Source organism: Hermetia illucens, chromosome 2 (assembly GCF_905115235.1).
Source record: "Hermetia illucens chromosome 2, iHerIll2.2.curated.20191125, whole genome shotgun sequence".
NCBI lineage: Eukaryota > Metazoa > Arthropoda > Insecta > Diptera > Stratiomyidae > Hermetia > Hermetia illucens.
In genome coordinates, this window is record NC_051850.1 from 10301762 (window position 1) to 10315441 (window position 13680).

The window sequence follows — 13680 nt, forward strand, 5'->3', positions numbered from 1 at the left end:
ATAATATCCAAGATGAAGTACGTCGGGAAATCTGGGCATTCCCCACGGACTATGCCACACGCTAGCTGAACTTCACGAGAAACTTTGCAGTGGACTTTCCAACCAGGGCAGAGTGGAAGATCGGCGGCGTGTTGCAAGGCTATGACACAGTATTCTTCACCGATGGATCAAAGATGACATGTGGAAGCGGTGTGGGGGTTTTCTCGAACACACACAATGTATCCTAGTCGTATGGTATTCCAGGTGCCAAGATATTACAAGCGGAAGTACGGGTGATACTGGAAGCTTGTCGATGGCTGGGGAATGATCCGGGCACTATGCGTAACATAATCATTCCGATAAAGAGCCAAGCGGCAATTAAGGCCTTGTACTCAGAAACGCGTTTAACAGTCTGGGCACACGCCCAAGGTCACCTTCTTCTGGGTTCTCGGTCATACGAACATGGGGGAGAAGGAGCGGGCTGACGGATTGGCCAGGCGGGGATCTGCTCCCGGCAGTCCTTGGGTAAGTACAGTCTATGTCTCGCTGGCGACTGTCAAATCTACTTGAACTACTTAGCAATTACGAACCTCAGATGGATAAGGCTCACCACCTGTGCCAAGTCAAGGAGGATTTGGCCCGCTTATAACAAAATCCGATCACGAGAGCTCCTGTGCACTTTGGGGACTTCAGAGAGATTTCTAGCCGCAGGGTGGGAGAGCTACTTTCCTTTATGAATGCTAACGGCTGGCTCTGAAAATTTGAGCCGGTTGGACTCTGTCTCCCTGCTCTCATAACAACAGTCATGGTCTTAGGAGTTTCTGTATTCAGGAGGTTGATCAGTTCTATGACTGGGCCAAATACAAAATTAAAGTAAGGATTAAGTTAAATTAAATTAAGTTTTCATTGATTTATTTTGCAATCCTGGAATAATTTTATTTTATGTAGCAGTCAATGGACATTTTAATTACAAAAATAGTATTTAGACTGGAGGGCAGTAATTCGCACCTCCATTAGGTTGTACGAAAAGGACTAAATTTTCTTTTTTCACTTATTACACACATTGATTGGACACACTTGTAACAAAGTTTAAATAATAAATAAAGAAATAATCGGCTTAAATGGACATCGTGTAGCTCACGGGTTCCTACTGTATATTATTCGCAATACATCTCCCCAATCTCTTGACTAGAATAGATTTTTAAGAGGATAACAAGGACTGTATCAATACTATATGCTTCCTTATGAACTTACTCACCTGCGGCATTTGTAAATCCACACCTCTGTCCCCGAAATCGATAGTGAGAAAACAAGCATTAACCTTTCGCCGCAATGATACAATTTCGTCAATCATGTCGGTGTGGATTTCGAACCAAGGAAATAAGGCAAGTTCCCTCAAGTTTCTCGAATTTGTTAGGAACTGAATAATACTTTTACTCGTTAGTTCATGCGGACGATATTCATTGAAAGTAAGAACTAACCTATTCAGGTTTTTCAGTTTTTTACTGATATTTATCAAGTTGTAATCATTCAGTCCCTCCGCAACCGGTACATGTAATGTCCTTAGATTTTCTAGTGTGGAAAGATGGTACCAGAAGTTTGTCGAAGCAAAATTGGTAACGGATTGCGAACAAATTATCTCTAGAGTTTCTAAGTCGTGCTTGTGATTTTCAGATACGTTGGCGATCAATTCTCGTAGTTTTTTATTCTGATAGTTATAGAGGAATAAATCTTTCAGACTTTTCAGGCTTCCCACTATCTCATAGTTGTCAGCTGCTAGATTGTTGCTTAGTATGATCATCCTGAGTTGGTCCTGGGTTTCGACGAGCTTCTCCAGAGCGGCGTTATCTAGCAAAATGCAGTTGGCCATGTTCAGAACTTTCAACGTGTTCTTTTCGCAAATGCCAATGAAACTGCTGCTTTTGAAGCTGTGACAATGCGCTATGTTCAGCTCTTCTAGCTTTGTGAGCTGCATCAACTGTTCGCCCGTCACATCCGTTAAATGCGCTAATTTCAAATGTTTCAAGTTTTCTAAATTGTTTATGACACGACATAAGTTTTCTTCTAAATTCAGTGATTGTTGTAAGCCCCTGCCAGGGTATGCTTCAGTTGCCTGGAACCGTATCAACTCTATGTTCGCACCCTTCGATATGACCTCCTTGTATATAGGCAACCCGCATCGGGAAGGATAACTCAATTCAAGTTGGACAGTATCCGAGCAATGAGTCGCTATTATTTGATAAAAATCAATGTTTGCCGGAGTGATCCATTCATTGATCTTCAGTTTTTGCACATACGAACCGATTTTTGTAAAAATCTTAGTGTTTTCCTCTATGGAGAATTGCTGCCTGAATTCCGATGTTACAATCTGAGTTTTCTCCGTTCGCCTTTGGCTGATACTGTCGAAATTATTACAAATCAGGACACATTTTAAAATATCCATAAGCGACAGGAAGCGACTGATATCTTCAAGCATATCTTCGTGCAAGGATAAAAGTGTTTTAGGCGCAGGTACCGGGGGATCTGGTTGAGCCGGTGCAGCCGTAGGATCTGGTGGAGCCGGTGCAACGGGCGGAGCTTCTGACATCTGTTGGACAAGTAAAAATCAATGGATTATCTGAAATGAATTGTTCCCTTTACCGTATTTAAAGCTGAGAATCTGAAGACAAACGAGAATCATATGATGTTGCAACCACTAGAATGGGCGACCAAATTAGTTGATACCGACACTGCTGGGTCCTCAAAGTAAGTTCTTCGCTCTCCAATAACTATGACCAGCGCCTTAAAAGATAGCCATCAGTTTCAGTCTTTTAACATTGCACTATCTTAAGTTAAATTTGAATACTTGCCCTCCGATATCCAAACTATTGTTTTCAGTCAAGCCGATCGCACAGAAATTATTAGAACCTCACCTACGACTTCGTGGAGCTACATAATAAACGGTAAATTTAGATGACATCTATTCTCTCTCCCTTTATTCTGTTATCATATTCTCTCACTGAAAATCATTACTACATCGAACTGCATTTATTTTTTAGCTGGGAGAAAGTACTGACCCTGTAAGCCTTTAATAATGTTTTCCAAATATTTTGTGATTATAGCAACGTAAATGTTTAAGGGGTAATACTACCTTGGGTGCATGGAGTCAAGCATCATTTCCAATCAATTTATAAAAGAATAAGTCGAAAAACTGAAAGCTGGACTCTTCGGGAAGAAAGGTTTTGTGTTCATCTTGTGTGAGAAACTCTTTACGCACTTTTTGCCACTCGTACATAGTCAAAAATTCAAAATATTCCTTGATATGTCTCCAAACTACAACTCCGCCATTCGTATGAGTGCACTTTATATGATGACGGGATCAAGCAGTGCACTTCAGGATAGACTGACGCGGAACATAGCTCCCTGAGGCCAACCTATCTCTCTCTGAGGATGAGCTGTCTCTCCTCTGGAGCGGTGCGTGGCTATTCAGGGGCCAAGCCTGTCGTCTACCAAGACCGTTAGTGAGTGGTGATAGTCACACCCTGTACGTGGTGACCCTGAGTTTAGTTTAGTTTACTGGGGGGAGCCGCAGCTCCGAGCACTCAGGCCATTGTTAGCAGGCTTTAGCGAATCTGAGAACATTCTCCAAGGGCAGAGAGTGTGCAGATTCTTCATTGAAGAAAACCTTGCCAAGGTGTCTTCGGCTGAGATCTGAGGATGCCGGGCAGCTGCATAGAAATTGCAGGGCCGTCTCCTTCTCCTCCTCACATTGGCTGCACATTGCCGAAACCACTACCCCAATCTTTTCCATATGGTAGTTTAAGGAGCAGTGTCTCGTTAAAAGCCCTATTAAGGTTTTCATGTCCCACTTCTTAAGGGACAACAAAAATGCTGCTCTAGTGGCCCTAGGCTCTTTCACAAGGATTTTCGCCTGCCGCAAGAGTCCAAATTTTTCCACTCGGTTGCATGAATCCTTGCAATTTCATCGTTCAGAGTAGTAGGCAGTAGATGGTCGGATTCCAAAAGCCAGTCTGTCAGCCTCCTCATTACCGGCGATGTTAGAGTGCCCCGGCACTCACATCAGGAATGTTTCGTTCAGTCAGCCAAGTTTCAGCAGCACCTGATGACAACTCCATACCAACTGGCTTGATATGCTGTTGCCATTTAGTGCTGATAATGCCGCCCGACTGTCGGAACAGATTCGAATGGTGCGACCTCTCCACTTTTGCCGCAGACATTCTTCTGCTGCCAATGAAATGGCATATATCTCCGCCTGGAATATGGTCGTCATTTTTCCGAGGGGTCGGGTCAGTTCTGTAATCGGATTCTCCGAGAACACCCCTGGTGAAGATTATTAGGTCTGTAATCTGAAAAGACTCATGGCCACTTGTCGACCATTCTTCTCTTTCGGTGATTACGACAGTGTATGTCTTTTCAAAGACGAATCTGGAAACCATATGATCGGTCGGCATCAGGGCTACCGGATGTTTTTCAAGGGATTTTCAGATAGACGCATGACCGTTTGATTGGCCGCCTTTCCGAGCCTATATGCGTCGTTCGCCGCTTTCCGTTTCAAGTGAATGGGGGGGGGGGGGGGAGGGGGGTAAATTTAAGATAGCTTCAAGTGTCGCAGTCAGGGTTGTACTCATTGCTCCAGTAATACTTAGGCAATCGAGTCTCTGAATCTGCGTTAGCAGCTTCCTGCTGTTAGCAAAGTTCAGTCTTGGCCACCAGATAATGCATGCATACCTCAAAATGGGTTTTATTATGGATGTATACATCCAGTATATCCGTTTTGGTGAAAGTCCCCAGCTCCTACTTATCGGATTCCTACAGCACCAGAGCAATCTGCAGGATTTCTGATATTGTTCCTGGGTATGATGTTTCCACGTTAACTTGGAGTCGAAATGTACTCCTAAGTGCTTGACTGTTTGTGCCAGCTGAATTTCCGCCCCTGCTAAGGTGGGTAGCGTATAGCTGCCCCACCTGACGTTCCTAGTGAACATAACTAGTCCAGTCTTCCTAGCGTTGCATTCAAGCGGTCACATACTGTGTCCGCAAACTTGCCGGTAATTATTTCGGCTAGGTCATCCGCTGTCTCTCGGGCTGTATGCACCTGTTGGCCCCGTGATAAGATTTTGGATGCTACCTGGGAAGTGCACTTCAAGCAAATGGCTTGCCGTTTCATCATCGCTTTCTGTAAATAACCCAGTTTCTGACTACGCTCTTTGACCAGAATCCGCTTCAGCTTTGAGGTTGCCTCAAGAGAGTTAGTTTCTCCATGATGATCGTTTAGCCGATCTTATGCTCTTCTTTAGAGTGTTCTGTGCCTCCTTATAGCGATTCCAGCTAGCGCCTGAATCACCCTTCAGAGCAAGATTGAGGAGCACCCTTGTTGTTTTCCTCTGCTTCGCCAAATCCAAGTTCCACCATGGTGTTCTTTGGCCTTCTTTGGCATCTTTCTTCGAAAGCTTCTCTCATGCTAGTTGTGATCATCTGGGTTGTCTTCTCAATTCCAGCAATGGATTTGATGCGCTTCCCAAGGACCGTGATTAGGGCGCTCAAATCTATTTTATACATCACCCAATCTGTCTTCCGTTGATTCCGAAATGGAGTGGATGGAGGTGGATCCATGCTCATTACGAAATGAATGCGTCTGTGATCCGAGAGTGTGATATCATTTGATACTCTCCACTCTCCGATCAGAGCCACGATGTCCGTAGATGTCACCGTGATGTCGATGACCTCTCGCCTGACCACGTTGAAGAAAGTGGGTTCATTACCCAAATTAAGGATCTGCAAATCGGTTCCTACTAGATACTCCACTAGTCTCGATCCTCTTGCATTGATGTTCGAACTTCCCCAGCATATGTGGTGAGCGTTGACATCACATCTTGCTATTACCCCATGCCTCTACTTTTGGAATATTGGATAGCTCTGATGAATGTTCCACTGGGAACGTCTTCTGCGTAGCTTTCATTCGATTGCTTTCATTGGCATACAATAGGTCAGTATGTTGGAAGTTTAGGCCCCTGACTACCCCACCAACAACCCACGGTTCTTGTATGAGGTATATCAATGTCTTGCAGCTATTGATCCGACGACTGATAAGTGGAATCGCCGCTTTACAATGTTGCAAATTTATTTGGGAAATGTAGCACCTCATCTACGTTTCAGATGAAGATGCCGAGGGTTGCATGTCCCCTTCAATGATTTTAGGAGCCGACACTTGTAACGTGATGATGGAAGCTCAGAGACCCTTTTCAAGGTTAGTCGCGCACCCTCCCACACATCGTTGATGGAGGAGCAGTACTGCCTGAGCCACTCGTTCATGTCTCCATCGGCAAAGTTCAGCCGTAACATTTTACCGACTCAAAGCAAAGCTTAATGCCTTCCACGGACGCAGTCCTTACTTTTAGGAGGAGTTTCCTCCTAAGCTGCTCGCACTGCTCAGTATCGTAGCCGGATGGATTAGATTCGTCATACAGGACCCATCCATTGGCTCCGATAGCCTAGCCGTTGCCGGCCGAGTCCTCTTTGCTGCCTTTTGTGTCGAAGAGTTAGGATCGTCCGAGGACCGCTGCCACTTCGGTTTCCCCTTAGCCGCAGGTGCCCCGAACGCTCCTTTCCCCTCAATCTTGGCACAGCTCTTGGGTTGTGCGTTGTCCGAAGGCGGTTTGCCCGGAGGCGGTTTGCGCGGAGGAGGTTTGCCTGAAGGCGATTTGCCCGAAGGCTGTTTGCTGTCCGTGGACAGGTGCTTATCCATGGGCTAGACTTTAGCCTCAGTAGGTGGCGCCGATTGGAGCCTGGGGTCAAAAGTGCTGACAGAAGGGGCCTGCTTCGGCTCGTCCGATAAGGACTGGGTCCCAATTGGATTGGTTCTTACTCAGGTGGCCGAGTAAGTGGAGAATCTGGGTCTAGACTCAGGATTTCCATCGATGAGCTTAGGGTTGGATCGTCACGATCGAGGTTTAATTGCGTTTGCTTAATAGGTTTGTGTTTTTGCTTTTTCAAAATTGGCTGCCATGGCCTCAATTTTATCGGGGAAAGTAAGTCAATCTCGGCAGAGCCCCCTTTTGCCGAGACAAGGCTAGTTGCAACTGGGGGTCGCCTGGTAGCCAGAGTTCCCCGTTTACGGCTACACCTTAACCCCTATGACCATTCAGCACTCGGCACGGTAGTCACACCTTGGCTTCGGGTTTTGATTACCGCTTGGCGGGATCTAGACTGGGGAGTCGAAAAACACCTCCCCCAATCCAGGGTGTTATGCGAACCGTGCCCATTGGATATTTTGCAGTCGGAGGTAATTGACTGTATTCGAACGGAGCCTCAATGATACCTGGTTGCCTCAATGAGTAAGTTAGATCTTACCGTACTACGGGGGGCTATGACACGGCGGACCTCCTAACCTTCATACTCGTGGGAATCAAATGAGTACAAACAACAAAGAAAACGAAAACCAACAAAGCGGGTCCCCGTATCGCACAAAAACTGGTTAATCAGGCGGGGCCACATCTCCGAATTACTGAGAGCCAGGTGATTACACCCAAGAAGGGAAAAGTTTGGACGTCAAGTAGTGGATCCAAGGTTAACATTGGTATACTGTGTGGACAACAATCAACAAACGCCACTGCTCAGAGAGCAGGGACCAACAAAAGCACGTCTGAGATAAATATATCAGACGTCAGGAAGGAGACGGGTGTGAGTGGCGCAGGTGCTAAATGGTACCTGTACTATCTGAAGGGAAGCCTGAAACCAGAGGCCCTTAAGAAGGCTCAGGACGGACTTAAGCCATCTTTACCGGAGCCAGGAAAGCGGGGAGCAGCAGAGATTAGCCCGCATGAAGGGAATGCTCCCAAAATATCCAAACTTGAACCCACGGGGGGAGAGAACCCGGGCAAGTCAGGGGTGAAGGCAGGATTCAGGATGTCCGCCATTAGCTATGCTAGTGCGGTCAAGGGCATTCGACTGGCCATACTGCCAAAAATGTTTTTCGCGAGCAAATACTGACCCATGAGGAGCAGGAAACCATTAAGGACCTTGTCGTCAGGCAGATGTGCATGGGATGGACTTCGAAACTTGTGTTCACCGGGATACGCTTTCGACCAGGCCTTATACCGGTGGACTGCGCGACGGAAGACACTGCAGAATGGATTAGAGCCATAGTTCCTAGATTGCCAGGCTGGGAAGGGGTAGAACTGTTAACATGTGCTGGGGATGATATACCAGGAGCCTGCCAAAAGCCGCGACAACAGAAACGGAAGACCTTATGTGCCTCCTAATCGCCCAGAATGAAGATCTCCATAACAGACTTTGGAGAGTCTTTAGAAGCAAAGTGAAGGGCAAAGGTAAACTCCTTACGATCGGGGTAGATGATCCCTGGAGGCAATTAAACGTCGGAGTTTCCACATCAATTACCGATTTGGCAACATACCCGTGCATGTGCACAGCGAAAAGCCGAGGAAAGACACCTCGGCGGAGGTATCGGGTGAAAAACATACCGAGATCATCGAAGAAGTTTCGAAAACTATAGAGACGGAAAGGACTGGATCAACCAGGGAAGTAGACCTGCTGTCCAGTAAAGAGCAGAAGCTGGACGATCTAGACTTAGGGCTTCTAGGGCTTAGGATGGATAACGACGCGCAGAAAGGCGCCATGTCGGAGGAGCAGAACGATACTCCGACAGTGGAGAAGAGCTCCAAACAATAACGGAGCCAATGACCAGCACTAAGATAGCCCAGATAAACCTCCACCATGCGAAAGCTGCATCTGCCGTAATTGCAAGGGCAACTTCCAAACAGAACATTGGAATAGTGCTGGCTCAGGAGCCCTGGGTGTACCGGGGGCAGATTGGTGGTCTGCAAGGAGGAAGCATGCAGGTAATTTGGGAATCCTCTTGTGAAAAACCAAGAGCTTGCATAATTCTTAAGCGTAATTTAAAATAAATATGCCTTTCAGAGTTCTTAACCGGAGACCTTCTGGCCATCAAAGTCTCATTGGAAGCCGGGAAGAACAGTCGAAAGGCAGTCGTGGTATCGGGATGCTTCCCAGGAGACGAAATCCGGGCTCCACTGGAACAAGTCGCTAAACTGGTGGAGTATTGTGAGAAGAGGGCATTACCATTTCTTCTCGGCTGCGATGCCAACGCCCACCACAAAGTCTGGGGAAGCAGCGGCACTAATCGTAGAGGTGAGTACATTCTTGAATTTATTCTTAGCAATAAGTTAGAAATACATAACTTAGGGAACACTCCAACATTTGTGACCAGCACTTGATAGGAGGTACTAGACATAACTCTAGGAAATACTCTAATGAACAGAATGGTCAGGGATTGGAGGGCGTTGAATGAACCCTTTATGTCTGATCACAGGATAATCAGATTCGACATTGAGGGTAACTCCGAAATAGACAGAATAATAAGGAATCCCAGGAGAACGGATTGGGAATCCTACACAACGCACTTGAGCAACAACATTGCCCACCTTGAAGGGAGCGATGATATCAGGAGTGAACTGGACCTAGCAACAGTGGAAAACCTTATCACAGTCGTCATTGACGCATATGAGGCCAGCTGTCCGGCTAAGACAGTTAAGTCATCAAGGGATGTGCCATGATGGAACAGGAACCTGGTCAGAATGAGAACAGAGGCACGAAAACTTTTCAACCGGGCAAAACAAACCGGGGACTGGCAAAGGTACAAAAATGCACTGACTGCCATCAGGGAAGCGGAACGGAACAGCTTCAGGGAATTCTGTGAAGGGATCGAACAGATCACAAAAGCAACCAGGCTTTACAAGGATGTAGCCAAAGACGTGGGAATATCCTCCGTCTGTTTGAAGAAGGTAGATGGGACATTTACCGGGAACGAGGAGGACAGGGTACACCTGCTTCTCAGAACTCATTTACCGGGGTCCTACCCCACGGTGGCACGCGACAACATTCTGCCTCCCACCCCATTAATGAATAAAAGAAGAGAAGAAAGGAGAACTAGAGACTATCAAAATAGGTATGTTCAGAAGCGAGGCTAAGGTGGGCAGTGGGAACTTTTAATCCACTGAAATCTCCCGGAGTAGATTGCATTTTCCCAGCACTAATCGAGAGAGGCCTAGGAATTATCTTAGAGTCTCTTCTGAGGGTGGTAACGGGGAGCATAGCACTGCTCTGTATCAGCACTGTACGCGTTTTTGGATATCGAAGGAGCATTTGACAACACATCGCACACAGAGATACAAGATGCCCTGAGCCGCAAGGGAGTGGGAAACACCCTGTCATTCTGGATGGGCAAAATGATAGAAAGCAGGCGAATAGAAGTACCGACATGAACATTACTCAAGGTTGTCCACAGGGCGGGGTACGCCGCTGCTGTGGAGTATAGAAGTGAACGAACTCCTGGACGTGTTAGCAAATCTGGAATACAAGTCCAGGGTTAAGCGGACGACATTGTTTTAATTTGTAGGGGCAAATATGAAGATACCTTATGTGATAGAATCCAAACTGGACTAAGGGTTACTAGTGCCTGGTGCAGGAAGGTGGGAGCGCGTAATCCAACCAAAACCACCATAGTAACATTCACTAGGAGGCGTAAGCTTGATCATCTGAGAGCCATAAGATTACATGATATGGAGGTGAAACGAGAAACAGAGGTCAAATATTTGGGAATTATGCTAGACCAAAAATTACTCTGGAAGACACCTGTCGGAAAGCCACGAAGGCTCTGAGGACTTGTAGGTCCATAGCAACAAAAAATGGGTTTGCAGCCCGAATATTACCTATCGAGCGGTAATCGGAGCAGAAAGAACCGAACTCAGCACACAAGACAGGGAATTACATCAGCTCCAAACACTGGCTTGCGTGTATCAGTGGGGCAATGGGGACATACCCAACGGCATCCCTGGAGCTCCTTCTGGGATTAACCTCTCTCCATCTGCGCATACAGATGCAGGCAAGGAGGGCAATAACCAGGATGGCCGGAAGTATCAGTGAGGCGGGGAGCTGCTTACACCGAAGGAAGATTGACATTCTTTTTAGGCGGTATCTCGAATTACTGATACCAAGGGATAACATGACTACGAGGTTTCACTTCGATAAGAAGTTTGAAACACGTTGGAGTAACAAGACAAACTGGGAGAGCGTGGCTGCGACATACGGCTTAAATAGGCAACTCATTACTTGGTACACTGACGGGTCCCTCACAGCAGAGGGAGCGGGTGCCGGTGTCATTGGTCCAAAGAAAATGTACTTTGAGCCAATGGGCAGGTACACTAGCATATTTCAGGCGGAAATATACGCCATAGACAAATGTGCCTCCTTTAATCTCCAAAGGAACTATAGGGGGCAGAACATAGCTATTCTCACCGAGAGCCAAGCAGCGATCAAGGCACTTAGGTCCAACCAGGTGAACTCTAAACTGGTGTGGGAATCCCTTGAGAGACTGAATACACCCGGCTCGTCCAACAAGGTCTGGATACTTTGAGTTCCAAGCCATGCTGGGTTGGAAGGCAACGAGGCAGCGGACGAACTAGCCAAGAAGGGAGCAGGGACGCCTTTACACTGGCCAGAACCCTTCTGTCGAATCGGAAACGGTTTCATGGCTATGACTCTAAGAAATGAAGAGGAACGGTTGAGCGTACTATACTGGGCAGGCCTGCCAGAGATGGAGCAGTCCAGGGTGCTTATTAGGGGATACGAACCCATGAGCACAAAGGATTGCTTAAACCTCACTAAAAAGAACCTCCGAATCACAGTGGGAATTCTCACTGGTCATTGTCGGCTGAACTATCACCTAGGGAAGCTAGGGATATCTACGGACACTTCCTGCAGGTTTTATGAGGAGGACGAAACCTCTATACACGTCCTGGGAGAGTGTCCGGCACTTGTGCAATGTAGGTCGAGGCATTTGGGAGAACACTTAATACTAGATGCAAAGCTGAAAGATCTGGAAGTAAGGAACATACAAAAGTTCCTGACTGTTATAGACTTGCTTGAGATGCTATTATCGATAGGTACACTATAACCAGTAAAAGGGGCACAATAGTTCTTCAAGGACGCGGTGCGACTTTCCCTTAACAGAATAATAATAATAATGCACATGGTGATCGCTGGGAGCTCTTTCTTAACGAAGAGCTCCAGACGGAGAAGGATGAAGGTGATTCTCTCGCGCCTAAAAACGGGAAAAGTTGTACCAACTGGTTGGGTAGGGCTGACAACCCTACACAGAAAACAACTTGTTACGAAGCCACAACAGGAGCCTCGGATTGAACGAATAATACAATGATGAACCCGGCAACGACAAAGGAATAACGATTTACGCATTTTCTCATGGAACGTGCGCTCCCTGTACAGAGATGAAGCTGCCAAGCAGCTATCCGATACCCTGTTTCAACATAGGGCTGATGTAACAGCGTTACAGGAAATGCGTTGGACAGGGACCGGTTTCCTGGAGAAGAGTCGATATAAAGATATATACTACAACTTTGAGACCGTTGATAATTTCTCCCATCTAAGGTCGAAAATCACAACCGATAATAGCTACGATGATGAAATCCGCGGACGGTTGTTTTCAGCCAGCAGAGCCTATTTCAGCTTACAAAGACTGTTCCGCTCGAAACGTCTGACCATAGGGTCAAAGCTCTTACTGTACAAGACTATGATCTTGCCAGTCCTCATGTATTCCTCGGAAACTTGGGTTCTTAGCAAGAAAAATTGCGAACTTTTGGCCGCGTTCGAGAGAAGAATCCCCCGAAGAATTTACGGTCCCCTACGTGTGGATGGACGATTCCGTAGCCTATATAACGACGAAATTTATGAGCGATACCACGACCGCCTGGTAGTAGATATCATGCGGCTCAACAGGTTGCGGTGGGCGAGTAATCTAATCCGTATGGATGAGAATGGGCCAGCCCGGAAAGTCTATAAGGGTCTATGGTAGAAAAAGAAGACGAGGCAGACCCTACCTGAGATGGAGCGATGGCGTAGGCCAGGACACCAGAATGCTTTTAGGGATATCGAATTGGTGGACCTCGGCGCAAAACCGGGATGTTTGAAGTTCCTTACTAAGGCAGGCCTAGACCGGATACCAGTTTTTGCGACGTTGACAATGATGATTTGACCCTAGAAAGTAAAAGTAAGCGAGAAGATAAGCGTGAAATATAGGCGATAGACAGACAATAAGGTAATAAGGTGAGGCAATCTCCGTATACCTGGACGCATCAGGCTGACATGGTCTGATAAGTTCAACTTTGAACGGTACTATCTCTTAGAATTTTACTCGGATCCTTTTTCAATTTTTTTAAGAATATTTTAGACGTAATGTATTAAGCAAAAAAATGATTTTTTTTTTTGATTTTGAAACTCGTAATACAATTGCTTGTTAGTTTGCACGGTATAATCAAATTTTGTGGACTTATAAACTTGCTTTGTTCTGTTTTTGATTCTTTTTACAAAATCGTTGTTAGAAACATTCACATTCACGTGTTGGTCAAAAGGGGAAAGTGGCAGTGGGTAGATCACACATTACTGAAGGGTGACAGCTATAGTGCTGGCAATGCTATGCAGTGTAATCAGCTATCACATGGTGGCCGACGACTGGAGTGCCCCAGGAGCACATAGCGCAGAACAGTGAAGGAGGAGTTTAAACGTCTCGGGAAGTCCTGGAGGGAACTGAAGGGCATATTTGCGAATCGCATACGTTGACGCCTTGTCGTGATTAAACAAATATTTTAT

General features: G+C 46.3%; 1 protein-coding gene across 2 annotated transcripts; it reads right to left on the minus strand.

Moving 5' to 3' along the window:
* Window positions 1-874: 874 nt before the first annotated feature.
* Window positions 875-2756, minus strand: LOC119648785. Of its 2 annotated transcripts, none has more exons than XM_038050624.1 (3): window positions 2620-2756; window positions 1238-2566; window positions 875-1167 (listed from the first exon to the last, which is right to left on the minus strand). In XM_038050624.1, exons 2-3 carry the CDS (start codon window positions 2564-2566, stop codon window positions 1117-1119), a joined length of 1380 nt encoding a protein of 459 aa, XP_037906552.1. In that variant the 5' UTR covers window positions 2620-2756; the 3' UTR covers window positions 875-1116. The 2 variants fall into 2 exon arrangements, with proteins under 2 accessions (XP_037906552.1, XP_037906553.1); XM_038050625.1 differs by lacking the exon at window positions 875-1167 and having other exon boundaries at window positions 1258-1399; window positions 1461-2566.
* Window positions 2757-13680: the final 10924 nt, after the last annotated feature.